Genomic DNA, 26723 nt, shown 5'->3' with positions numbered 1-26723 from the left:
AAAAACCTAAATTCCAACATGAAAGGAACTGCTCCATCAGATTTTTGAGAATGTTTATCTGTCAATTGCCTTTATTTCCCATTATTTTAAAGTTCAAACAGAAGTGCAACAGCTACAAAGAGTTGACAAATACAAAGCAGTCACTACTTTTAGGTTTCTTCATCAACTAGGCTAAAGCCATGACACCAACAAGTTTTCAGTCAGAAACACGACAAACGTTTTGATAAAAAGGGGAAAAAAGCACACGATAAAAATATAAATAACATATTTAGTGAAATTCATTCTACAAATGGAGTTGGAGAGGGTTGAGAGTACACATACCTAGTTGAGCGTGGGAGGCATGTTGAGAGGGTACAATCAATATGGAATGCCATTTTAGGAACTCGTTTTCCCTACTTACACTAAAAAGTCTAGAAATATTCTTCTAACTTTTAGAATGATTAAATTTTATTATATGGTATTATTAAGATCATTAGTATATAAAGATGAAAAATGTCATTTTATGTAACAAAAAAAATTATAATGTGATTGAGTCAAAATTCTTGTAAAATAACTCCCATATTATTTATTACAAGAAAAAAATGTTAATTAAGCCGAACTTATTGCTCCCAAAGTGCATTTATTATCATTTAGTTTTGGTTTTGCTTTTCATATTCAATGAAGAAAGATACTTCAACATTTTTATTTTACAAGTTGATGAATTCTCTTTATAACAACTCCTTCATTTAACAATTCTCAACCATTGCATTCAAACTAATCCATGTCCCCCCACCCCCACCAGACTCATATATATATATTTCCAGAACTTCTCATAATTCATTCATAACGCAAATAACAGTAACTTATATAATCTTACATACATACATCCCCCTTATTTACACATATTTCTTTTGTAACGTAAAAAAGTTGTTATTACTTGATCTGTTAAAGAACCTCTCTCAAATACAATCCTCTACAAGCATATAGTACTAATTATGGATTCAAAATCTACTAGCTATGAAACAGCAATTAACATGTCTGAAACAGAGTCCATCAAGCAAAAATCTTCTTCTGCAGCACCAATTATAGCTACCACAAAGACCATTTCACATAATCAGAAAGGAGGATGGCGAAGAGGAGTTAGCATTTTCGACTTTATTTTGCGACTTTGTGCCCTTGTCACTACTCTCGCTGCAGCAACTACTATGGGAACTACTGAAGAAACTCTTCCTCTTTTCACTCAGTTCTTTCAGTTCCAAGCTAGCTATGATGATCTCCCCGCTTTCTCGTACGTTTATTTATTAATTCAACTTCAAATGCGTATAATAATTAATATTTGAGTGTATTTGATTGATTTTTTTTATTCAGGTATTTTGTGGTGGCAAATGCTATTGCAAGTGCATACGTTGTCCTGTCTCTGCCTTTCTCCATTGTTTGCATTGTTCGACCTCATCTAGTTGGAGCCAAACTTGTGCTTTTAATTCTTGATACGGTAATTAAAATAAAACTTGATTACTTTTCTGTTATGTGTTTTACACAGCTTTTGATTAAACTTAATTCAGGCAAATGTTCTGTTCACACCATAAATTTCTTACTAATTCGAAAGAGGCATTCAAAATTTCTTGTTAGGTTCAACTCATTTTGATCTGTTCAAATTTAGTCCATTTGATTAACAAACAACATTAAAAGGGGCATTTTAAAAGCTATATTTAATGTTGCAGGTAATGGTGGCATTTACTACAGCCGCAGCAGCTGCGGCTACTGCCATAGTGTACTTAGCACATAACGGCAACTCCACCACACAATGGGTGGCGATATGCCAACAGTTTGGAGATTTCTGCCAGCGAGTGAGCGGCGCAGTGGTGGCGTCCTTTATTGCAGCATTCATCTTCATCATCCTTGTTGTTTTCTCTGCTGTGACTCTACGAAGGCATAATTAGGACATTTGCTGAATTGGTGTTGTTGTGCTTAGCTTTCCTTCAAATTTGGATTTGGTGTCTTTCATTTTGATTTTGTTGTCATTTAATTGCATGCGTCTCTATTGTTTTTGAGTTTTTGGACATCAATTTGCTTATTCACTTCTGTAATTTATCCACTTTTTCTTAGAAATTTGACATTAATTCAATTTCAATCTTGTCTCCATTTAATTCTAAAACTTAATGACAAAAAACGGTTTCAAAATTGAAAAAAGAAAATGATTATGCACGTAGAATCATTATTTAAAAGTTAAAATATGAACACTATATTTCTTTTTTTACGACAAAAAAAATCCGCGGCCGTTATCTTTTGAATGTGCACATGATAAAACTCCGATCCTATGTAATAACTCACAAACCACACAAGAGACGTAACCCATACTAGGCAAACTCGATACAACGAGCTCAACTCAGATGCCAGCAGAGATCTCGAACTTGAGACCTCTAACATGACTACAGTGGGTCAACTCCAAAAGATAATATAAACACTATAATAATTCTGCTGCCTAACCCTGCTCACTAACAACAATAGCATACCAAGTGCTCTATTTAAAACTTGATGTCTACATTCAGAAAATATTTATATAAATCTTATCCCTATCTTTATGAATTAGAAAAATTATTTTTAATAAATTAAAAAAAAAATAGAAAGATATCAAGCAAATAAAACAACAAGTATGAAATTTTAAGGCATCATATCATTTCCCTATATCCCGTATTTATGAAATTTTGTCAAACGTGAAAGCCAGTGAGGGTTCCACTAGTTGACATGTGTAAAGCACTTGACCGTAACAATGGTAAAATTCCCAAAGTGACGTGTCCATTCTTCCTCTTTTTCTCTCTTCCTTCGCCTGGAAGGTAATTACATAATTTTTCCCTATATCCGCTTCACATATTACATACTATAAACCCTAATCACTCCCAATTTCCGCTTCAATTCGGTCTCTCATAATCCAGTAATTCGCCTCGAGTCTTCTCTAGGGTTTTCTATTGGTAAGTTCTTGCCCCATTTCTGTTGAAATGCGTCTTTATCTTTATCGGTTGTGTCAGGACATTATTGGTTATTTTCTATCGATTTGCGTTTGGTTAGAAAAATTATGGTTTGATCATCTCTTGTAGGATATTATATCTAATTTGTTACTTGGGAATTGAATTTATTTGATGGTTCTGGGATTTTCTTTCTCATATTTATTGTCTTGAAATTCTATTTTAAATGCGACGGCTGTTTTAGTTTGGTATATAAATGTGAGATCGTAATAAAATTGTAGAATCCTTGACAATTTTTTTAGCTTTGAAATTAATTGGGTCCAAAGAGGAGAATGGTTTAAGAGTATTAGTGTATTTGTTTCGATTTGTTTTGGCATTGAGAAATAGTTGGTGCTGATGACAAATGATCTTAATTGCAGCTTTAAGGTTGTGGCTTACTTTTGGGGAATTTCAAGGAACATAAAGAGAACAGGCCTTGTTGTTTCAAAAAAGAGTTTTGGAAGTGAAGTTCTCATGAGAATTTTTAGGGGAATGCAGAAAGTAGCTCGCGAGGATCAAAGGGAAGTAAGCTGCTGCAAGAAATCATTCAGTAAAGGTATTGGCGTGACCGCCCCAAAGGCCAGGAAGCGAGATAAATTGAAAGTGTTTCTCTAATTTGGGTTAAGGCAGAGTGATTGTTCTGTGGGTCTCTAGTTGAAGAAGGGTAGCAAAAATGACACGGATACTTGTTCAAAGAGGTTCTACAGGGTCTTCATCATCGTCATCAAACCAGAACAGGTCGTCAGTGCCACTCCCTGGATCATCTGCTTCTTCTTCAGCTTCATCACAGCCACAGGCTTCTAGCACTAGTCAAGTGCCATCAGCTCTGAAAGATGATGAGTTGGTGGGAGAGTTTCCAGAATCAATTGTCTTGGATGATGTTTCAGTTGGTTCCTTCAATCACAAAGGTGATGGTGATGATGCTTCAGTAGAAAGTTTTAGCTGTGACCGAAGCCTCCCTGAAGAAAAGATTGTTGACAATGAGAAGGTATGTGATGGTGCTTTTGTCTGTGGGGACTCCATAAAAGGATCTAGTGGTTTAAGAGTTGAGGTAGTGGAAAATGAAGGTACTTGTCTGCTGGAGCCTAAAGGTAGTTCTTGTCCACCTCCTCCTCCTCCACCTCCTGTCCCACCTCCTAAATCTGCTTCAATAAACCTTAGCCCAAGGAAATTTTCAGTAGGTAGTTCAAATGCAGTACGGATAGGATCATCTAGGGAATTTGTTGGGCAGACCAATGTATCAACTAGGACTTCACCTACTGGATCTAGGCCATCCTCTCCACGGTCACACTGCGAAAGTGAAGGTTATAATAGTGCAGATGAGCAGAATCCCAACTTTGGATCCTCACGCAATGATGTGGTAAGTCCAAAAACTTATCTAGTAGAAATTGATGAAGGCTTCAGCTTATGCTCCTCTTATCCGTTATAGGAATATAATTGATTATTGGTTGATATCTTAAGCACATTTTATCAGCAATACCATTCCCCCTGCGCTAAATTATGCATCACATTTAGTTAGTGTTGGAATGGTCATTCTGCTCATGTAGTTTAGCATGAGTAAAGGATGATTTATTTAGTAATTTACAAGTTACAATTATCCTTCTATCAAAAACTGTTGCACATATCTGAAATTTGAGAACTTAACATTTTTCATATTGTTTCAGGAGAGAGAGCACCAGTTTGAAATTGATATCAGAAGAGCTAAAGGCTTAGAAGTTAAGAAAATGCGTGAAGATGGGAACTGCCTCTTCCGTGCAGTTGCTGACCAAGTATATGGTGATTCTGAAGCTTATGATTTGGTCAGGCAGATGTGCATCGACTACATGGTAATTTTTGTACAGAACACTGTATAAATGCGATTTTATTTGTTGACTTTCTTTTCTTCTTTGGTAGGTTTAGAATTTTGTTCACTTAATTTTGGTTTCATTTAGAAACGTGTTGTTTTAACATGCTATTAGATGGGGAGATGAATCTATCATATTGGTTTTACATTAGAGGGTCACCAGTTTAATTGGTTCTCTCCTTGTTGATTTTTAATTGTAAAATGTGGGTGACGGTGGCCTGGTACAATTGAGGATAGAAAGAGTGCACTGACAGAACAACTGTAGAAGCATCTACCGTGGAAACAAATACGCATCTGTTAATTTGAGAGCCAGATTGGTTTCCTATATGTCTATATGTAGTAGGTTCTTGGCATGCTGAGATGTCCTGTGTTGCATATCCTTTATATCTGAACTGAAGTAACTTCTTTCCCTCGGCTGGTGCTACAATTTTTTTCACTATATGGTTTGTGCATAATATTTTTAGTGGTGTATTTATTTTTGGGTTTTTATGGTTAGCTCCCTGGTTAAAGCATAACATCATGTGTGGAGCTAACACACTCTTTGCATCTACTTGATGCCAGTACTGAACAGTGTTGTCAAAAGCGAAAAGCGCTAAAGCCTGATAGAGCTTAAAGCGCAAAGCTCACTAAAAGCGTGGGCTTCACTAAAAAAAAGCGTATGTTGCTTATATATTCTACTTCTTTCTAATCACTAGAATAATATTCTTCCATATCATCTTCCTCAATAGGGTGATTCTCATTGGTATCAGTATCACTAGATTTATAGCCTTCAATCTCTTCTTCCCCTGACTCATCTGAATCAACCTCATCTTCTATGTCAACAAGTGGAGCTCGGGAACTTGAGGCATTAGTTGTAATAACTTCCGACTGTCTCTTTTGTCGCCTTGTGTATGCCAAATAAAATTTAATGGTGTATTTTGAGAGTTGAGAGTAGAGTCCTGTTAAAGGCGGATCGATCCAGGATTGATGTTTATGGTTCCAAACGAAATCTCAAGTTGTAACATGTAATAATAATCGGGTTTACAATTATATATTCATAGATTTTTAGTATGTTTCTTACGACATATACAAGGTCCTGGTAAATGCTTATGGGTACCCACCTGTGAACTCATAGCTTGTCCTCTAAATCCGTCATTGAGTCCTGTAACTGCTCAAGTCCTTCCAAGTCACCTGCACTTGTGCAGAGCTGTATTGTAGATTTGGTGAGAGAATCTTATAACTAAGTATAGATGTATGTAGTATTTGTTTTCCTGAAAAATAAATAAATAAATAGGGGTGTAGACATGAAATTTCCATCTTCCCATCTTATAGCCACTCCCTACACATTTAAGAGAGGGTTTTCTTTCAGATCTCAGGAGAGAGTTGAGTATGAGTGGTCCTTATATGTATTCTGTAAAAGAAAATATAATATTGGAAACATCAATTAATAATTGAATTACATTTAAGTTAGTGATTGGAATCCATGATAAAATATTTGAAAATATCAAGTAAATTTGACAAAACCATCTATAGCAGCAAATTGTTTTGTAGAACCTAGAGGATTAGGATTATAGTAGGTTGACCAGCCATCTAAAAATTTGCCTTTGGTGAACTCTTTAAACATTAAATCTGTTGGGCACGTTCATCTTGGCATGCACTACATTGGCATTCAAGTGTAGTCTAAAATTGGATGGACGTTCCCATCACATGCCTCCTATATAGAGCAAAATGAATACAGAGAATTCATATAGTCGGCATATATAATTGGGATGGTCTTGGTTATTTGATTAATTGACTGATTAGAATGCAAAGGAACGCTTATCCCAAGAAAAAAGGGACAACTAGTTTTTTGATGTAGCATTTTACTGGTTGTTGCTAGCTTATTCACCACTAGAATTCTTTGATGGGCTTGTTCTCAGTTACAATTCTCATGACTTGTTCCCCAACTTCTTTTTATCTTCTACCTGGATCAATTAGCTTTCTTTTATCATTAAAATAACCCCCTTATACCTATCCTTTGAGTGGTCTGGATACGATTCTTCCTGAAGCAAGGGTCAAGGATGAGCTTTAGGTTTTTCTTTTTGGGGTTACTTTGTGGTAATAGGGATGTGTAAATAATGGTTAAGAGGATTCTAACCATTTCCGCTATTTTAATGGTCTAGACTCTAGTGGAAGGAAGTTCACAGTCCATGTACCTTAGAAGTTGAGGGTCCCTTTCTGCAGTTATTTTAGGTATCAAACCTCACCTAGCCAAATGGGGGTTAAATTTAAAAATTATATTATAGTTGTAGTGCTAAGAAAAACAAAGAGGCTTAAGGTTATATTGGTGTGTTTGGTATGGAGGTCCAATTTTCCATGTTCTTGGAGAACATTTTCCCTAGGAAAACAAGTTCCTTACAAATGAGGAAAATGACTTTCCTAGTGGAAGTATGGAAAACAAGTCCCTCAAGTGTCATTTCACATTGATATGTGTCCTCAGGGGCGGACCCAACATATGTCAAGGGGTGTCGATCGACACTGCTTCGTTAAAACCTTTTAGTAATACATATATATATATATATAAGAATCTGAAAAAATCAGAATATAAGTAGAAATAATATTAATGACACAACTTGAACAAGTGAGTTTCCTAGGCTCGTTGGTTTACTGTGCGGAAGGAACAGTCATTCTCTCAAGTGTGGCCGAGTTCAATCCTCACCAAGGCCAAAATTAGGTTTTATTTTTTTGGGGCTTTTTCAGATAAAAGTAAATGTTGTGGGGATTTGACCCTCCAACCTCCAATTCCTAGTCAAATTAAGAAAATATAAACCAGTTGAACTAAAATACAATTTGTATCCTATTATAAACTTCAATTACTTGTCCAAAACAGAATTAATAAGTTGTAGTAGTTTACTTGATTTAAGTTCTATTAGTATGCTTTAAATAGTTTTTGTCAATATAATGTTGTTATATCATTCATTTATTTATTTACTTTAAAATATCAACCCTGCTTACAAAAAATCCTGTGTACGCCATTGCGTGTCCTCCCTATCTTATCTTCACCCCTTCATGTAGCCTCATCTCCACCGCCCCCACCCTCACCCCCATAGTATTTTTCTAGATTGTATACAAAATAGTGTTTCTAGGATAATTTTTTTTTTTTGCTTCTGTACCGAACACAAGAAAATAAGTAAAAAACTCACTTATTTCTTGGTAAGCATTTTCCATGACAAGCATCGTCCTTCTCCCGAACACACCCTATGCCTCTTCTTGTTAGGAGCAGGGGTGATGGAAGATGTAGAGGGTGGGTGGTACATGTGTATATTGTTATTGTTTGGTTTCCATTTCATCATGTCGGCTTCTTGCATTTAACAGGTCAGTGTCGAAAATTTTGTTTAAATGTGACGTGCTTGATGCATAATTTCGTATCCTCATGTTCCCTTGATGCTGACAACTTACTGGAGAAAATACAAGAATATTATGACTATCATTATGTGTCTGATCACTCAACTAGAGTTTATCACGTATAAGTTGGTTCATCCGTCTTTATCATTTATATGTATTTCTTGCACCACCTAATAACTTATTTTGCTATATCTTTATTTATATGTTTAGCATCTTTTTTTGTAGGAGCGCGAAAGAGACCACTTCTCTCAGTTCATAACTGAAGGATTCACATCCTATTGCAAGAGAAAAAGGAGAGACAAGGTATGTCATGTGATTATTCAGCAATTATCAAGCAGAATTGGAGCACTTGTTACACACAACTGTAAGAGATGTTATTTGGACTTGAAAGTATTAGCTAGGATGATGCTATTTTGTAGATGATTGTCATCAGAGATAATTTTAGTGCTATTCTAAACTGCATGTAGTCCAACATGAGTGAGTGCACAAAATGATGAAGGGGTTTCCCAGTGGAAAAAAATATGGTTACGCTGTATGAATTCACTTTTCTATAGTTTTTTGTTGAATATTTTCAAACTGCTTGAACCTCTTAACATCTACATTCTACTGTTAGTTATTTGCTAATTTCCTTATAATGCATATGATTAACTCATGCATTGTATTTCCAATTATCTTCAGGCTCTTCTTTCTTTTGATGTTGAGGTGGTTAGGTTTTGCGTTTTGGCATTGAATGAATGTCTACTTTTCCCCTTCTCTTTCCCCATTCTGAGGGAGAAAGGATGGGTTTAGTGTACCTGCACAGGGGTTTAGTTTCAAATCATTTCTGCTTGATTTTTCTTAGATTACTTCATTTTCAAAAGGCTGGATTAAAGAACTCGCATGGACTGAAAATATCCATTTCTTGTTAGAGCTTTTGCTATCTGTCGCATTGGTGGATGGTGTTTTGCTTATCGATTATCTATCTGTGTGCATATCTTTCTTTGTTTCTCAATTCCTTGTTAGAACAACTGGAGTTATGTTTTCGTTACTTGTTGTAGGTCTACGGCAACAACGTGGAAATCCAAGCATTATCTGAAATGTATAATCGCCCTATCCATATATATTCTTACAGCATCGGTAAATTCTCTTTTTGACTTTTGACTGTTCTTTTTGTAATAAGATTGGTGATTGTAATGCTCAGCTTTGCGGACTGGTGTCTGTTGACTTCTTGCACTAAATTGTGGAACTTATTGATGCAGAACCAATGAACACGTTCCATGGAAGTTATAACTCAGATACCCCTCCTATCCGTCTCAGTTATCATCATGGAAATCACTACAACTCCCTTGTCGATCCTCGCCGATTATCAGTTGGTGCTGGGCTTGGGTTTAGCTCTCTGCGAGGGGTATACTTTTTAATCTGCAAACAAACATGTTATCTGCTTTCTGCTTCTGTAAGGAGATAAGTTGGTAGTCTCCTTAAACCGTCATTCTAGTGGTTGGGAAATATGATATCAATCTGTTATCTGCTACAGCAATAGTGCTTTAGGTTATGTAGTTGAAATTATTCTTTATATTTTTCTTAGACTGTTGTTTCAGTAGTCTGTGATATATGATAATGTTCTTTCTTCGCCAACCTATCTATTAGTTTCATGTATATATGTTTTTTTTCCTGCAGAAAAACATCGACAAGGATAATGTAAAAGCTGCAATTAAAGCTCAACAGGAGCAACAGATTGATAACGTTAAGTACCTTAAAGTTCAATTATATTTGAATGATTTCCATACACTTGGCTTTCATGTGGATTTTTTAGTTGGCTAAATGGTCCCATTTCAGGCGCTTCTTGCTGAAGGACGCTTCTACTCAGATGTTGAACTCACTGAGAAGGAGATGGAACGCATGGTGATTGAAGCTTCTAGGGCTGAGTATATTGCGCATGATAATAAGTTCCGGCAACAGCTTGGTCGTCGAGAATCTTCCACATCCGGTGCTGAACCATCATCTTCAGGAACTAGTGAGTGTGATCTTACATTTTACCCTTCTATTGATACAAGATCCGCAAATTTGGTGGTTTGAAATTTCAACATCAAATCACAGGGTCATCAGGAAGTGAGAAACGGCAGGAAGCTGGGCAAGAGCTGAGTTCGCCGGATTCTGCCTTTAGCGACTGCATCCAGGTTATGCTGTCGATGGGTTTCAGCTATCCACGAGTGATCGAGGCTTATAGCATATTTGGGGATGATGTGGATTCCATGGTTTGTTACCTCATAGAAACCAGCTGTAGCAGCAGGTGCAAAGGAAAAGCAACTGAATGAGGAAACTGAGAAAAGAGTTGTGTGGATTACAGTCTCTCTGTGTTTTTCTAGTATAAGCATTTGCTTTGTGTTCGGTTGTCTTTGAGAGTACGTACTATCTTATATGGATCATTCTAATGTGAAATTGTATTACTTTTGCTGCTGCCTGCCTCATATTGGTACATCGGATGCTTGTGTGTGAATAATGCCATATAAGTTTGGGCAAATACAAGGCTTTTGCTTAAAATTTGCTGTGGAAAGCATTTCCGCTATAGTTGTCATCTCCTTTATCTTAGTATCCTGGGTTTGATGATGAAGTACATGTTGCAATTCATATTATAATTTGAGGATAAATTTTTGATATTTCTAAATACATGAAATGAATTGACCCAAGTATATTATAGTTCGTCTACATGTTATAATTCATGTTAATTTGAGGGTATTTTTTGACATTTTTAAATGGAGCAAATGAATTCCTAACTTTACTAAATATACCCTACAAGGAACTTTTTTTTTTTAAAAAAAAAAATTAAAATTGATTTTTTACTTTCATTTAGACTAAAAATGTATATCTGCTCATGGGATGAGAGTAAAAATTGATTAATATTTTAAGATTTTTTTTTCATATTAAAAGAATTACAATTTGAAGTATTTAGTTTTTCTGTAGTTTCTAAATATCTAAATTTTTATTTCAAAAGTATCAAATTAATACAATCTAACTTTATTTTGGCCATAAACTTTGTAAATCGTAGTAAAAGTAAAAATAAGAAAAAAGAATTTTATATATATATATAAAGAAATTAAAAAAGAAAACTATATATTTTTTTAAGTGTGATGTGTCTGTCCCCTGTTCATCATCTCTCCCATCAGATATATATAGCAAAACAAAGCTGGGCTTCCTTCAATTTGGAGCAATTCTAGGGTTTTTTGTGTGATAGTCGAAGTTGGGCCTCAGCTTACAGCTACTTGCCGTTCTCAGATTCGGTGCAATAATGTCGCAAAACACGAAATTGATGCCGAATCTGGACCAGAACAGCACGAAGCTGCTAAACTTGACGGTTCTTCAGAGGATTGATCCTTTCATTGAAGAAATCCTCATCACTGCTGCTCATGTTACCTTGTACGAATTCAGTATTGATAACAGCCAATGGGTATCAAATCTTCCCGATTTTATTCTTTTTGCTGGTTCATACTTTTGTATTCACATAGTTCCTGTTAGTCTAATTCGCAATTGAATTGTTGTTCAGAGTCGGAAGGATATCGAAGGATCTCTATTTGTTGTCAAGAGGTGATTTTTTTCATTTTTAATTTTGATATAATCAATCAACTAAATCTCAGTTTCTAGTTGGAGTCCGCTTTAGTTTCCGTAACCCTCTTCTTCGTCCGTGTCCGGGCTTAATCGTTCCCTCGTAGTAAAACTATGTTGGTGCTGGCTGTTAACTTATTATAACCTTCCTCTTTTATCCGACTTTGTGGCTAGATAAGCTTTGGGAAGCTAATATGAAGGAGATTCATGTTTTTGCATATCTTCCTTCACTTGTTCTTGAATTTGATGAAAACAGTGACCTCCTTAATAGTTAAAAAAAACTCATCTTTACTGGAATATTTGTTTTAAGTTTTATTTTTGATCTCTGTACTTTTTTCTTTTGTGATAATTACTTTTTAGCGGGTCTTACAGGAGTTCTCAACCTCGGTTTCAGTTTATTGTTATGAACCGCAGAAATACAGGTCAGTTTATCTGCTTTCAAATAATGACTATAAACACAATATCTCTTGGCTTGCCTTTTATGTTTTAATGGATTTGAATGTAACCTTACCTTTTTGCTGCTGAAAAATGTTCATAAAGTTGAAGCTTATACATGATTGACTATTTGATGTGGAGACCCCAGAATTGTAGTAATACTATTCATCAGGTTTATAGCCTTTATGCATTACAATAATGTGAAGTACATCACATTCACTTTGGGTCGAAGCGGAGTTACTTTCCCTTTTTGTTAAGAATCCTTTAACAAATAAGTACCATCAGCCTTAGCATTTGGACCAATCTCTTGCTTTACTCAGATGTGAAGTTTTAAACTTCTAATATGAAGGCTAGCATTTCCCCTACTTTAATGGCTGTCAGCACAGATCCACAAAATGTAAACTACCATTGAATAAGAGGAGCCATCTTAGAACTTGAAAGACAGATGCCTACTAGGAGGCGCAGGAGTACCTTGTCTAGTCTTGTTGTGTGCTTAGTCGTGTTACAAGAATGAAATGATGCCCTGGCTTGACTTAAGACCAAAACTTCTTACCGCTCACACCAGTAGCAGTCAAAAAAGTTCTCTTTTGATAAAATTGGATACCTGAAGTCACTCATATTCTAAATAAAATTTCTGGCCTGCATGTTGATCCATTAGTTTTAAATTTCTAAAACCCTGACTGCATAATATAATTTTGGCTAATGGAAGTTACTACTCAATGCAATTATCATGTAATAAACGAGGACTGCACAACATTGAGTACTCATTCTGATTTATGTAAAAAGAAAGAAAACAAATATCCTTTTTACATTTTCCTGTTCCTAATGCAAAGAACTTCCTTTTATGAAAAGATATCATGGGGGTACACGTCTAAAAATAATAAATAAAAAACTTAAAACAGAAATGGTGCATGTATCTTAGTAAATTTGATGTTTAAAGCTTGTCATATGAATTGTCATATTTACTGAAAGTTGCAATAGGGAGTTTGTGAGTTTTCCTTCTGTGTGAGTACATATGATCTATTACTGTGCCTAAAAAGTGTTTATTCTGGTGAGCAGATAATTTGGTGGAGGATCTGTTGGGAGATTTTGAATATGAGATCCAGCTTCCATATTTGTTGTATCGAAATGCTTCCCAAGAAGTTAACGGGATATGGTTTTATAATCAGCGTGAATGTGAAGAAGTTGCAAATCTCTTTGACAGGTAATCTTTTCACAGCTTCTCTCTTCAGAAATGATTCCTTTCCTCCCCTTCTCTTTCCTGCTTTGGCATAAGTAAAATTATTGTTCCATGTAGGGTGTTAATTCTAGAAATACAAAGTAGTTAAATTTGTTGGATTCAGTTCATGCTTTTGATCTTGAAGAGTAGTTTATTTCTCGTACTTATACTTCATTGGGATTCGATGGGGTTCATACGCTATCATATTTCTCCAAATTGAACTTGCTCAGTGCAGGTTTTCCTTTGTTTATTTCATTTGGGGAATACATATGTTAAAATATTTGTTGGTTGATGATTTTTAGATATAGTGGAAACAGAGTTAGAGAACTTATAAACAATCTGGTGTATAAGCTAGTGTCTACTAGGCCTAGCTTAGTTTCAGGAAAATTAGTTTTAAAATATTTTAGATCCCTACTTGATTCTCTGAAGAAACTTTAGTATGTAATATTTATTGATTTATTAATTGAAGAATATGGAAGTGAGAATTCATACGGTTGGTGCCTACTGATGCAAATCAGCACTTCCAACCGATCTTAGTTTAGTGAATTGTTTGGCCAGCTTAATGAGAAACAAAGGGATCAAAAAGAAGTACCTTTCTACCACACTGAATACAAACATATCTTCGATGTGTTCTCTTTGATGATCAACTTTTAAACCTGTCAATCAATTTAGTGTTTACTGGTTTTCAGGATACTCGGTGCATATTCCAAGGTGCCTACCAAGTCAAAAGTGCCATTGACGAAGAGGTATATAATTTATGCTTACTGAAATTTAGAAACCCCCCCCCCCCCCCCCACAATACAGAAAAAGGGTTAAAGATGTAAGGGTGTTAATGGCTTCAACATTTTTACAAGTATGTTTGATAGATCTATTGACCTTTGTATCGATTGTTGTATTTCATTGCCCTTAGTGAAATGGTGCATAATAGATAATTGTTGATGTCATCCAGATGAAGGGATCTGGTCACAAGATATTAGATACTATTTCTTTTTGGTTAAACATGGTGTCCGGGCCAGCTTGCGCTCACCTCGTGATTAATTCCATGGGATACCTGCCACTTCCCACCAACATGTATTAGATGTCAGGTAACTCTATCCACCAAGGATAGGATAGATGAGAAGAAATCACCTAGTGTTTTTTGTCTGTGCTGGGGTTTGAACCTGAGACCTCATGGTTCTCAACCCACTTCATTGACCACAAGGTCACACCCTTTGGTGTATATTAGAAACTATTTCAATCTTGTTGGTAGTAGAAGTGATCTCTATAAATACTTCGAGTACATGGCATTTTCCAATAATACACAGTTCTGGGTATTACATTAAAATAAAGCCCTCTTGTACATTTTGAAGTAACTAGATGTAACAAATCTTTGTCAAGTTAGGCAGTCTAAGGTATAAGAGTAATTGTAACTGTTTCTGGAATAATCTGTTTATCCATAACCTGACTTTTGCCAGTTGCTGTCAATTGGTTTCTGAAAGGAGCTTTTGGTAATATGCAATTTTACTACAGTGAATTTGAAGAGCTGGAAGCAGTTCCAACCATGGCTGTAATTGATGGTCCTCTGGAGCCTTCATCGTCTACTGCGTCAAATGCTCCACATCTCCCTGAGGACAATTCCTTTGTGAACTTCTTCAGTGTATGCCTTTTTTTCTCCCTTCCTCTTTGCTCTTCTTTCCAATATACTGTGTCTGTTGTGCCAGAGATCTTACTGAGAGGAATGTCTTTTCCGTGTGCAGTGCTTTTCAAGATCTTCATTTACTCTTGCTAGGCATTTGTGTTCACATCCTTACTTTTGTATAGACCAAGTTTCCTTAATATAGTGGGGTATATGTGATATGCATTCAATATGTTAGTGGAAAACGTGACTCTCTTGTGCAGTTCAAAATGTTACCAGTTATTTGACCCTAATATACAAGGAGTAGAACACTGTCTAAATTACTTGGATAAAGTCTCGAGGAGTACCGGGACAGCAATTCGGGCCATGAAATTATCAGGGTCAAGACAAAAGAAGGGATGGGCCAAGGTTACTCTGTTGGCAGGAATTTCTTTAATAACATTAATTTTAAAACTAACCAATGATTAATTTATGTTAGCAAGGGAAAAAACATGAAGTACATATTAAATACTTCTTGAAAGAAATTTTTTTTTTTTTTTTTTGTTATGTTGTCTCATCTCGTCTAAATTTATGCTTTTCTTTTGCAGAATGCAATGACAATTGGGAATGCTTCTAGTACTGCAGTTCAAGGGCAGCTATACCACTCATCTCCAGCTACCCTACCTCCCCCTCGTCCTCCTGCTTCTGTTCCTTCGTCTTCAGCACCAGTCCTGCTTCCATCTCCTCCTCTTTCAGCTTCTTCCCTTTTGAGGCCCCTCCATGATGCACCTGAACTAGACGTCAGTGCTAAATGGTCTTCAAATCTGGTGAAGCCATCATCTTTTTTTGGTCCTCCACCTGCCTCCTCTCCGCTGATGCCTCCCATTTCTTCATCAGTGCCCACTGCTCCTCCACTTCTTCCACTTGGGAATCTTCAGCGCCCTTATGGAGCTCCTTTGCTTCAACCATTTCCTCCGCCCACTCCTCCTCCTTCTCTCACTCCTACTTCTTCTTCCATCCCAAACAATATTCCTGTTGTTAGCAGAGATAAAGTGCGGGAAGCACTTGTAATGCTTGTTCAGGTATGTTTACCTAGATACCATAGTTACCTTGCTTTGCTAAACATTCTTGAAGACATTAAGCTTTTAGTTATATGCAGTTAATTTCTTTTAGTGTTGTAATGAAACATTGATACAAAAGGGTATAAAACGCTCTGCCGAGAGGGTATATTGAATGAAAACAACTGTTCTAACTTGCATAGCTATGTAGGGAACAATACACGTAAGGTGAGTAGGAATATGCAGTAATAGCTTTAAGGACTTGAGGTTTCATCTGGAGTAATGTTTGGATGCCATTCCACCTGAGAAGCATGATGACATTTGCAGTCTAGGATATCTGAATCTACACCTTTTACATATATATGGTGCATCAGTGAACCTGATTACCATCTGGTTGCTCTTGCATTGGATATTTGACTAGCATATTGGAAACTACACCAAATATAACACTTAACTGTTGTTTGGTTTCTTATTTCTTATAAGTAATTGTTTATTCATAGAAAAAAGGGATATGTATATCATTACCGTAACACGTGTGAGAAAAATGGAGTTTACCACAACTGTGAGCTTACTCTAGGGATCTTCCTTGACCCTGTTCTTCAGGTATGGATAAGGTAACCACTAGTGTGCAAGATGGGGTTCGATGGTGCGTTTCGTTCATTGATGATAATATGTTAATTGGCAAAGCTAGCTAGAGGGTACTAAAACCTGATACTATAGAGAAGCACTCTGGAGAATAAGGGATTTATGACGAGTAGAAGTAAGTTAGAAAATAAGCGTTAAAAGTTTATCCTCAGACCTTCACAAGAAGAATGAAAAGTAAAGATTGGAGGGGATCGCGTTGGCTAAATGTAGAAATTTCAGCTTCCTAGGTCTCCCAAGAGTTGGGCATAAAAGATGAAGATGTGGCACAAAGTTAAAATAGGATGGATGAAGAGGAGAAGTGGCATAGGATACCTAATAAAATGAAAAACATGTTTGTGTATATTACTGTTATATAGGAACAAGTATTGGGCTTCTTCACCGGATTCATGTCGTAAGGATGTAGATGTTAAGATGGATATGTGTAATACAAAATTGGACAAGATTAAAACTAATTACCTTAAGCAGAGGTGCAAGTAGCTAACACATAGGTTAATATCGTCTGGAATAGTCTGCATGGCTGCATAGACCTTCAAAAGCATTGGTGAGTTGTTCAAACATAAGAAAGTCATTTATGCTGTACAATAGGTTGTGTGTTTTGCTTTAAGGAAATGCAAAATTGATGACCTAATTTTTCTTTGTGAATCTCCTGATATTCCCCTTTCAGTATTTTCCTTATTATATGCATATTTTTTTGTGAATTCCTCATCATATTCCCCTATTTTCTGGTCTTATTTATTGGTAGTGTTAAAGCATGTGTGTATTTCACTAATAATAGGTTAATTTGCCTAAAACGGATCAACTCTCAATTCAAGTGCTATAAAGGAATGATATAATTGATATGAACTTCAACGTGTAGGACTGAAAAAAAAATTCTGCTTGAAATCGTCGGTCAACTACAGTTTTATGTACTAGGGCTTAAATGATTCACTTGGTGGCTGGTAAAATAAAATATTACTGGTGTGGCATGGCGCTACGCTTCAGCATGATATGGTTATCTTTGGTCCTTAACCATACCAAGTGGGAAGGAGGAAGGATTGGTCATATATTTTACACATAATAGTGTCAACAATGGAATCAATATAATTGGATGCCAAGTATATTTCATAAAGGCAGATTAAGAAAGGTCATCTTTTGTGCCCTCGGGGTTTAAAAAAGGAAAGAGAAAGGATCATCTATTTTCTTGTCTTTATGTTATAACCCAGGGACAACCGCTCCCCAAAAGCTAGCTATTAAAGTGGGAAAACCAAAGCTATAAATACCCCACATCTGCACTTTGTAGTACCGATGTGGAACTCTGAAATGGACCATAACAAACCACCATGCTCCCCATCCATCTTCCTTGCGTCACCATTAAAGGCACGAAGGGTGGTGGGTGGCTCTAATTCCATTGTTATAACCTTAGGGAGAACCACACCCCAAAAGATAGCTATTAAGGTGGGATAGCCCAAGGCTATACATACCCCACATCAGGACTTTGGAGTACTGATGTGGAACTTTGCAATGGATGAGAACACTTTAGCCAAAAAAAAAAAGAAAAGGATCATCTATGTGCTTTCTGGCATAACCAAAATATAAGAGTAATATATAATGGAATGAGCAAAAGCTTTCTAAGTGCTCTACAATTCGAAAGTGGAAATAATTTTTTTTTTGCCTGCATAAAGAATGCCAAATTATCTTCTTGGCACTCTATCAAAACCACATAATTTTGCAGGAGATAGATAAAACTCAGCTGTAAAATACAACCACACCGAACAATACCTATCATGGACCCCTAGAGAAATTGAGATTAAAGAACAATGAAAAGGTTCTGAATTCAGCTGTTGTGAACTAGTGAGGGACTCCTCTAGTAGTTAAGGAGTTATAGTGGTGTTGTAAGTTCACGGGTTATTGACTTGTCTACTCTTTGAGAGAATCAATGGTAATGCTTTTGTTTCTGTGTTTTTTTTTTTTTGCCAATTTAACTTGTTCTTGTGCATATTGTTCCAATTACAAGCCTTGATTAGATAAGTTATCTGCTGGTCTCTTCATGCATCTAATCTGATTTTTATTTCCATAACAGGATGACCAATTCATAGACATGGTATACCGGGCACTGCTGAATGCACATCATTCATAATTCAAGGAGGAACTCTTCTAAATCATCTGATGGAATTTCATTACATCTGTTCACCCAGGGCTAAAAAGAGGATCAAATGGTCGGTGTATAGGGAGTTCTTTGTGTTTATGGTGTCTGTTTGAGACCCGCTATGTATAGTTATATATTTTGTTTCAGTGCTAGGTTTTGGAGTTTAACCTCTTTGATATATAGTTTTCTTTTATCTATGATCTGGACATTCCAATTTTGTTCTTTACAGCATTAAATCAAGAATCATGTGAACAGTCTTTTCAACAGTTGTGCTTATATGGTTATTAATCCATAGTCCGGTTTAGTACTAAAGATTTAAGAATTGATTGACATAAATATTGGAGTAATATTCTTAATTAATAATGAAGTATAAAAACAATGAATGTTGAATAAGGAGCAGCCTGCACCCAGTGTTATGAATGCTTAGTTTGCTGGGAAAAAAAGTGTGAAGACAACTAAGGTGAGTTTTCTAGAGGTACTAACTTTTGTTCGTTGTGATCTATAATGTAAGTTTTAGGTTTTAGGTGCCCAGCTTATTTGATTATAAATTATATAAATACTATGATTGTTCAAGTTTTAAATTTTATCAAATAAAACATTTTAAAGAGAAATCAAAGTGATCTAAACAGGAAAGAAACACAATTTCATGTTATAAAATTAGTATTAGTATTAACATTATTAGAAACAAATGAGAGATAATAAGTACTCGAAATAGTTTAAAGATATATGTATCATACATGATTTAATACACGTTTGTGCATAAAAATTTACTAAATTTGTGATAAATAACGAACATGAATCTATAATTTTAAATATATAACAAGTTCAATGTTATGAATTTTAAAATATATAATTTAATATCTGGATTCACCAGCTGAGGTAGTTGATAAATTTCATTCATGTATTTCTTTGTTTACAAAATCAAAATAGATACAGAAATTGATAATTGAATTCCACATAGATTGGCTAGCTCCAACACATTATCCAAAACAGAAACCAGTCTATCTATAAAATTCCACATGGCAATTAGGGATTGATCAACAACATATCTATGAATCTTATGAAAGAGACAATCCTACTTGTCACCACACATTTCCCAAATATGAATATTGTCCACAGAAATCATCAATTATTTGTATACACTCTTTATTATTCCTTGTGAACTCCCTAACACTAACAAAATACTATTCAGAGAAGAAGGAAACAAGAATGGCAGCAACAATGTCCAGTGTTGTAGGCTTAGCTAACTCATCTCTTTCTGGATTTTCTTCTGCAAAGAAGACTAGCCTCTCCTCAGGTATACCCATCATAATTTCGTCTAAATTCCTTTAATAATTTTTTATGGCTTCCTTTTGTGCAACTCTATCAAGATTATGCATTTGCAAATGAGTTTTAAGTTCTTTGGTACACTTACACCATCATGTTAAGTTGATTTAGAACAATTGATTCTTCGAAAAGAGTTTGACTTTTGTATATACCTTTTTTTTCTTTTCTGAAATCCTTACTGGAGCTCCCGTTAAATCTGAATAGTGTACCTAGACATTTTATAGACTATAGTGTGCGCTATTATTATTATTGCTTTGAATAATAAAATCTATTATATTTTGTGTTGATAGACTTCGTGAGGTCAACAGTGACAGCAAGAAACCCTTTAAGGGTAGCAAAAGCTTCAGGAGGCAGAGTTACATGGTAAATTACTAAATTAAAAATAGATCAATCCAATTAATACAATGGTTTATAAATATTTCCATATTTTTTTTCCACCTATAGTTGATTATTTTTATGAAATTCAGCTTCCAGAGGGACTGGCTGAGGAGAGACTTGAATGTGATTGGATTTGGTCTGATTGGATGGTTGGCTCCTTCAAGTGTTCCAGCAATCAATGGAAAGAGTCTTACTGGCCTTTTCTTTGAAAGCATTGGCACTGAACTCGCTCATTTCCCCACTGGACCTGCTCTAACTTCTCAATTCTGGTACATTTTTATGTTTAACTCTTTAATTTCAACTTTTCACGTGTTATGTCAGAATCAGACTAAGAAATATTGTGTGTGTTGTGGATATTGGACAGGCTATGGATGGTGTGCTGGCACTTGGGGTTGTTCCTGTGCCTGACTTTTGGACAAATTGGATTCAAGGGACGGACCGAGGACTATTTCTCTAAGTAGAGACATTATTTTCTTTTAAAAATTTCATGTATAAATTATAATTAAGCTACTGAAGTATTTTGTGGAGTATTTATTTTCTTTCATTTATGCATTTTATGGATAACAAATACATCTTCTCCTTTCCAAGTTTTTCATTTTTATGTTTATTAGTTAAAGCATGATATATGAGATTAATGTGTTATCATAAACAATGATACAAATTTAAATATGGAAAATGAAGATAGAATTTAAGATAGACAATTGACAAAGATCAATTAACATTCAATTACGAAATACGAACAAAGTGAACATAAACAATCGATGAATACTTTCAAGTAAAAGAAATTCCATTTGATAACATACCTAGTAAAGTTGTGTTCAACAATGACAAGGGACAAGCAATATCGATTCAATTATAGTAATGTCTCTGGTAGATTTTTTTTTTTAATCAAATAAGAGAAAGGTCAATTCAATTTTTGATGAAAACAAATTCACGACCCTAAAATATAGAATATTAAGGATTATGTGCGTATTTGACTAACAAGTAACCGAAATAGCAAAGTTAAAAGTAACTAAGTAGTCACACATTACAAAAAAAAAAGACCAAATTAGAGATATAGCTGCCACTTACATTTATAATCTTCGATTGATGTTCAAATGATATATGTGGCCGCCTAATTACAAAAATAACCTTCAATTGAAATCGAAAAAATATTGATGGCTCTGTTATTTCGTATCACGATTAAACCACATTGAATAATGTATACAACTTAAATATTTCCTTTTTAATTTTGTTGTCTCTTGGATTAAAAGAAGAGCAACTTTCACATATAGCAAACAAAAAAATCATATTTGTATGCTATAACAAAGTCTGCATAATTGCGCTCCATAGCAAACATATATATGTATAATTCGCTATACATATACAATTGAAAGCTATGTCTATTCGCTATACATATATACAAAAGAAGCAATTGTATAATTCGTTGGCTCCTCTTCAGATTTGTATAATTTCGCTGGCAGACCATTTGTATAAATTGTTGTCAGCCTCTCGTTTGTATAAATCGTTCAGAGTCTCTCAATCTAATTTTATGTGTTTGTATATCTGTATAAAATTTCAATTTGTATACAATTGAATCGAAATAAAACGTTTGTATATCAAATATCGTTCTCTCTCTCGCTTTATACAAACATAAATTATACATTGTATTTTGTATAATTTGTGTTTGTATAAAGCGAGAAAGAGAAAGGCAAAAGAGAACTGGACAAGGGAATATTTGTATTGTATAATTATAAGTGTATATGACGAAGATATATGTATTTGCATATGTATATATAATTTTCTATCGCTTTATACAAACAGAAACACAATTTATACATTTCTGTTTGTATAAAGCGAGAGAGGCGAGCGAGTGAGAGAGGGAGAGTGGCGAGCGAGAGTTTGAGGGAGAGAGGCGACTGGCAAACAGTTTGCTACCGGGCACAATTAAATCAAAGTGTGGTTATATCATTTAATTTGAATTAATAGTTTGTCATTATGTATAATTTTCCCTTAAAAGAATCCGTTTAAATCGACTTATTTTATTTTTAAGTTAGAAATAGTTTTTCATAATGAAACTGTTTTATAAACTGAAGAACAGAGGCTGACTACGGCCATGTGAAGGGCCACACGAATTACAGAATATTGGAGTTTTTCTGGGGATTTTCTAAAAATATGCAAAAGGGAAAAAAGGACAAATATGCCCCTAAACTATCGTAAATGGTAAGCAAATATCCTCAGTCATACTTTTGGGACATTGGTGCCCTTACCGTCCAAAAACTAGAGCATATATACCTTTATACTAACGGACATACACGTGTCATAATCTTATCCACTGATCCGACATTTATCGACGAATAAAATTGCGCCACGTGTCCCTATTTAGTCTTCCGTTAGAGTGAGGGGCATATATGCTCTGGTTTTAGACGGCAGGGGCACCAATGTCTCAAAAATATGACGGAGGATATATGCATAGCATTTACTATAGTTCAGGATATATTTGTCTTGTTTCCCTATGCAAAATACTTTAAGCCGTTATATGGGGGCCCTTCCTTCTTTTACAAAATCCCTGCCAATTTAAGCCTTCAGCAACGGCTACAATTGCAATCAATATTACTATCTGCTCAAGGAACAATAATGCTGGATAGAGACAAATGATTAGCTAGTAAATGCTTAAATTCATTTACCTTGCGAGTATCAAGTAACTCGGGGACTGAATACAACTTCTGCTTTCACTTTATTGATCACTAGTCTACGTGTGTGATTGTGATTTTAACTTTTGTATATACTTGAATAATGTCACAAAAGAAACAGAGTAGGTGCATATCAAATAATTTGTGTTACGAAAGTATTTTACCCTTTTTCTCATAAGCACTCTGATTTGCATGCCAATCATTCATTCTAGTATCTCCGAAACACACAAAAGCCTAAAGGGCTATTTCCCACTTCTCTTGTTCCCTCTTTTTGACTGGTAAAGTAGTTAAAAAACTTGTGCACAGTGGAAAATGAGTTCATCAAGATCAACTTCTCTGCATAATGATAAGTATATGCAAACAGAGGGCTCTGATGACTTGTCGGTTTCGGCAAGAACACTGGCTTCTACTCTATGGGAAACTAAACTGAAGGATTTGGAGGAAATGGGTTGGAAAGAAAGAGTTTCCAAATTGGGTTCAGCAGCTCTGCAATTTCATGACCCTGTTTCTCAGGTGGGTTTAAGGGAAAAAATGGTTTTTGTTTGGTCGTTTTCTTGGAAAAGTTTGTAGCTTTAAGTTCTGCATATTGTGTGTGTGTTTTTAAACTTTTATATTGACGTATTTTGGTTCTTGAATTTTGCAGAGAACGGAGCGATCCAAAGTGCGTAGTCATAGAAGAAGAAAATCTACCAAGGCTGATCTCTCTAACCAAAATGATTGCTCAATAGAGGTATGCTACTGACAGTTAATCCATTTTTTAGTTGAACTGTTCTTTATAGGTTTTTGGTTAAAAAAAATAACTTTGGTGTTGGGTTAGTTTGTGTTCTACTAATTTTGTATCTGCTAACTAAACCTGTCCACTAAAGCTTGGACACATGAGAAGAAAGTGCGTAATGTTTTTTGTCTCTACTGGAATTTGAACGTGAGATCTCAGGGTTCTGAGGCCACTTTGTAAAAAATTAGGGATGTTTAGTGAAGATTCATATAACTGACTTAACTAGCATGAAATTGAGGCAAAGTAGTTGTTGAACCTATCCAAGTTTCCACTTTGGTTTCTCTTCTTAGTGGCGTTTTGACGTGCCCTTTGGCCTCTTCAAAGTTAATCTTAGGAAATGGAAAAAAAATTTATGAACAAAGGAACAAACATGTGACTTGGTTGATGGTCCTAGTTCAGGTTCTATCAAAGCCGACATGTTGTTTTCCAACACTGAATTGATATATTTTGAATTTTGTTTTTTATGGAAGTTTTTCTTGTAAGATCTCCGACTCTATCACTTCTCTTAGCTGCTGCTACTTTCAGTTAGCTACTCTATATTCAATTATATGGTTAATACAAGGATGAATATGCAGCTTGATAGGACACAAAATCATGGACAGACTCTAAGCAGACATCATTTGAAGGATGTGTGTCATGGTCTTACCACATGTAAAGAGCTGCTGAAAGTTCTGAGTCATGCCTGGAATCTTAAAGATCAGAAATCTACATGTTCATCCCTTTTTGCAGCTATAAATACAGAGCTTGACTGGTTGTGTGATGAGGTGTCTAAATTGATACGCGAACACAGACATAACCACAGTGAAGTTGATGACCTCTTGAAGAAGTTTGAAGAAGAAAAGATGGCCTGGAAGGTAAAAGAGCAAGACAAGATTCATACTGCTATTACATCTGTAGCCAGGGAGTTCAAGATAGAGAAGAAATTGAGGAAGCAAACTGAGAGATTAAATAAGAAGCTTGGTAGAGAACTGGCGGATACAAAGGCGTCGCTTTCAAAGGCAGTCAAAGAACTTGAAGGCGAGAAAAGGGACAGAGATATATTGGAGCAAGTGTGTGATGAATTAGCCAGAGGTCTCGGAGAAGATAGAGCTGAGATGGAAGAATTGAAGAGACAATCTGCTAAAATCCGGGAAGAGGTGGAAATGGAACAGAAAATACTTCAACTAGCTGATGTCATGCGGGAGGAAAGAGTTCAAATGAAACTATCAGACGCCAAATATCAATTTGAGGAGAAGCATGCAGTTGCGGATAAGTTAAGGAATGAACTTGAAGCATATTTGAGATCCAAAAAGGGCCACGAACAAGGCTGTGATTCGCTGAATAATGAAACAATCAATGAACTTGAGAGACACTTTAGAGAAACGCTTCCAAGCACACACCATTACCAAGATAAAGAGAAGGCAGATGTAGAAATACTCGATAAAGAAGAGGATAGAGAAGAAGGTGATTCAACTGATAGTGATCTTCATTCAATTGAACTAAACATGGGTGACAACAGCAAGAGCCATCAATGGTGCACTGCTCTACAGAATGATCCGAATAGATTGTTGGTTTCTGATAAAAATAAAGGGAGGAGGTCCATCTCAGAGAAATTCCCAGAGCAAAGCACTTCCTTAGAAAGGGAGACTTCAGATGGCATAGAGTGGGAGTTCTGCGTGGGAGAGAAAGAAAACGTGAACACTATAGATAGAGGAATTTCAAACTTTCTTAACAACGGAGGAACACCAGAATTCTCTTCTCAAGCTTGGAAAAAGGGTCATGCGGATGAGACGGAGAGATATAAAATGATCAAGAATCTTTGTGACCGTATCATTTCTGCTTCAAGAATTACAGCCTCTCAAGGCTTTTCTGGTCCAACCAAGAACTGTAGCCAACAGAAATTTTCTGCCAATGATCCTAACAAAGTGATGGTGAAGGCTTTGCCATCTTGCAGGGAGAAACTTGAAGGAATACCAGAGATTATTGCAGTGTCCTGCAGGGAGGTACTCGAATAAATGCCAGAATGCCAATTTCAAGATTCCATCATAAGCGGCATGCTTCTACAGCCGGATGCTTTTTTTACACAACTAGATGGACATAATCATGTTGTTCTTTGTCTGAATGAATAGTTAAATATCTGATAATTCAGGAATGTCAACAGAATTTTGAGTTTTGGTTGTTGGATGAGACAAAACAGTTCAAAATTTTGCTAATGTTCTCTAATGAATGAATAAACGTTTACTCTATTCAATACTATATATGACTTTTCAAATTCTTCTTTTCTGTACCTCTAATGTATCAATCCTTTGTGTATTCTTATGTTACGTGCTTCACTGTTCCCACTTCTGTTATGCTTAGCCTACTACATTTCCAGTCAATTCCAGGTAACAATGAAAGCGAACTGCATGTTGAGTACTCAAGTGGAATTCCACAGGTTGAAGCATAAAGTTCCAATCTGTGCTTGGTGGAAGAAAGTCAAATTCTTATTGAGAAATTTCCTTTAAGTGATATCCATTTGGAGTATCATTTATGTGGATTCAAAACTTTACAAACGTCTATTTTAATGTAGGTGTAATCTATTATTGGAGAGAGAGATTTTTACTGATCTTTTCTGAACACTCCATCATCAGGTTAAGGGAATGGTTAATAAATCTTTTCATGCATAAAGCACCTCCAAAAGACCATCTTATAAACAGATGAACAGTTAAGTACTTTGAGTTCCCTTCATGTTCCTTTATTTTATATTGAAGA

The 26723-nt window shown here is 35.6% G+C and overlaps 5 protein-coding genes across 6 annotated transcripts; all 5 read left to right on the top strand.

Annotated features, from left to right (window-relative positions):
• Positions 1-974: 974 nt before the first annotated feature.
• Positions 975-3596, top strand: LOC125807673 (casparian strip membrane protein 2-like). Its single transcript, XM_049487408.1, has 4 exons — positions 975-1267; positions 1348-1471; positions 1701-1909; positions 3362-3596. The coding sequence occupies exons 1-4, from the start codon at positions 975-977 to the stop codon at positions 3594-3596; spliced, it is 861 nt and encodes a 286-aa protein (XP_049343365.1).
• LOC125807429 (OVARIAN TUMOR DOMAIN-containing deubiquitinating enzyme 6-like) lies at positions 2709-10601 on the top strand. The gene is made up of 9 exons (XM_049487144.1): positions 2709-2948; positions 3362-4341; positions 4646-4807; positions 8413-8490; positions 9225-9303; positions 9426-9571; positions 9844-9909; positions 10003-10180; positions 10264-10601. The coding sequence occupies exons 2-9, from the start codon at positions 3655-3657 to the stop codon at positions 10479-10481; spliced, it is 1614 nt and encodes a 537-aa protein (XP_049343101.1). The 5' UTR covers positions 2709-2948; positions 3362-3654; the 3' UTR covers positions 10482-10601.
• A 694-nt stretch (positions 10602-11295) lies between these two features.
• Positions 11296-19154, top strand: LOC125807448 (mRNA-decapping enzyme-like protein). Of its 2 annotated transcripts, none has more exons than XM_049487167.1 (8): positions 11296-11611; positions 11708-11748; positions 12139-12188; positions 13261-13405; positions 14110-14166; positions 14930-15056; positions 15623-16096; positions 18777-19154. In XM_049487167.1, the coding sequence occupies exons 1-8, from the start codon at positions 11453-11455 to the stop codon at positions 18831-18833; spliced, it is 1110 nt and encodes a 369-aa protein (XP_049343124.1). In that variant the 5' UTR covers positions 11296-11452; the 3' UTR covers positions 18834-19154. The 2 variants fall into 2 exon arrangements, with proteins under 2 accessions (XP_049343124.1, XP_049343123.1); XM_049487166.1 differs by having other exon boundaries at positions 11367-11611; positions 12127-12188.
• A 792-nt stretch (positions 19155-19946) lies between these two features.
• Positions 19947-21067, top strand: LOC125807476 (photosystem I subunit O). Its single transcript, XM_049487198.1, has 4 exons — positions 19947-20139; positions 20459-20531; positions 20636-20815; positions 20911-21067. The coding sequence occupies exons 1-4, from the start codon at positions 20052-20054 to the stop codon at positions 21005-21007; spliced, it is 438 nt and encodes a 145-aa protein (XP_049343155.1). The 5' UTR covers positions 19947-20051; the 3' UTR covers positions 21008-21067.
• A 2387-nt stretch (positions 21068-23454) lies between these two features.
• LOC125807479 (uncharacterized protein At5g41620-like) lies at positions 23455-26015 on the top strand. Its single transcript, XM_049487201.1, has 3 exons — positions 23455-23731; positions 23862-23948; positions 24569-26015. The coding sequence occupies exons 1-3, from the start codon at positions 23531-23533 to the stop codon at positions 25985-25987; spliced, it is 1707 nt and encodes a 568-aa protein (XP_049343158.1). The 5' UTR covers positions 23455-23530; the 3' UTR covers positions 25988-26015.
• The last annotated feature ends 708 nt before the right edge of the window (positions 26016-26723 follow it).

This window comes from Solanum verrucosum, unplaced genomic scaffold, assembly GCF_900185275.1.
Source record: "Solanum verrucosum unplaced genomic scaffold, falcon-dt-bn FXZP01000183.1, whole genome shotgun sequence".
Lineage (NCBI taxonomy): Eukaryota > Viridiplantae > Streptophyta > Magnoliopsida > Solanales > Solanaceae > Solanum > Solanum verrucosum.
This window is presented reverse-complemented; position numbering and strand designations above follow the sequence as displayed.

Coding starts and splice junctions, on each gene's coding strand:
- LOC125807673 (XM_049487408.1), top strand. CDS start 975: ATGGATTCAAAATCTACTAGCTATGAAACAGCAATTAACATGTCTGAA. Junction 1,472..1,700: donor TGCTTTTAATTCTTGATACG/GTAATTAAAATA, acceptor TTAATGTTGCAG/GTAATGGTGGCATTTACTAC. Junction 1,910..3,361: donor TCTGCTGTGACTCTACGAAG/GCATAATTAGGA, acceptor TCTTAATTGCAG/CTTTAAGGTTGTGGCTTACT.
- LOC125807429 (XM_049487144.1), top strand. CDS start 3,655: ATGACACGGATACTTGTTCAAAGAGGTTCTACAGGGTCTTCATCATCG. Junction 4,808..8,412: donor AGATGTGCATCGACTACATG/GTAATTTTTGTA, acceptor CTTTTTTTGTAG/GAGCGCGAAAGAGACCACTT. Junction 9,572..9,843: donor GGTTTAGCTCTCTGCGAGGG/GTATACTTTTTA, acceptor TTTTTCCTGCAG/AAAAACATCGACAAGGATAA.
- LOC125807448 (XM_049487166.1), top strand. CDS start 11,453: ATGTCGCAAAACACGAAATTGATGCCGAATCTGGACCAGAACAGCACG. Junction 12,189..13,260: donor TATGAACCGCAGAAATACAG/GTCAGTTTATCT, acceptor TCTGGTGAGCAG/ATAATTTGGTGGAGGATCTG. Junction 16,097..18,776: donor CACTTGTAATGCTTGTTCAG/GTATGTTTACCT, acceptor TTTCCATAACAG/GATGACCAATTCATAGACAT.
- LOC125807476 (XM_049487198.1), top strand. CDS start 20,052: ATGGCAGCAACAATGTCCAGTGTTGTAGGCTTAGCTAACTCATCTCTT. Junction 20,532..20,635: donor TCAGGAGGCAGAGTTACATG/GTAAATTACTAA, acceptor TATGAAATTCAG/CTTCCAGAGGGACTGGCTGA. Junction 20,816..20,910: donor GCTCTAACTTCTCAATTCTG/GTACATTTTTAT, acceptor GATATTGGACAG/GCTATGGATGGTGTGCTGGC.
- LOC125807479 (XM_049487201.1), top strand. CDS start 23,531: ATGAGTTCATCAAGATCAACTTCTCTGCATAATGATAAGTATATGCAA. Junction 23,732..23,861: donor TTCATGACCCTGTTTCTCAG/GTGGGTTTAAGG, acceptor TGAATTTTGCAG/AGAACGGAGCGATCCAAAGT. Junction 23,949..24,568: donor AAAATGATTGCTCAATAGAG/GTATGCTACTGA, acceptor ATGAATATGCAG/CTTGATAGGACACAAAATCA.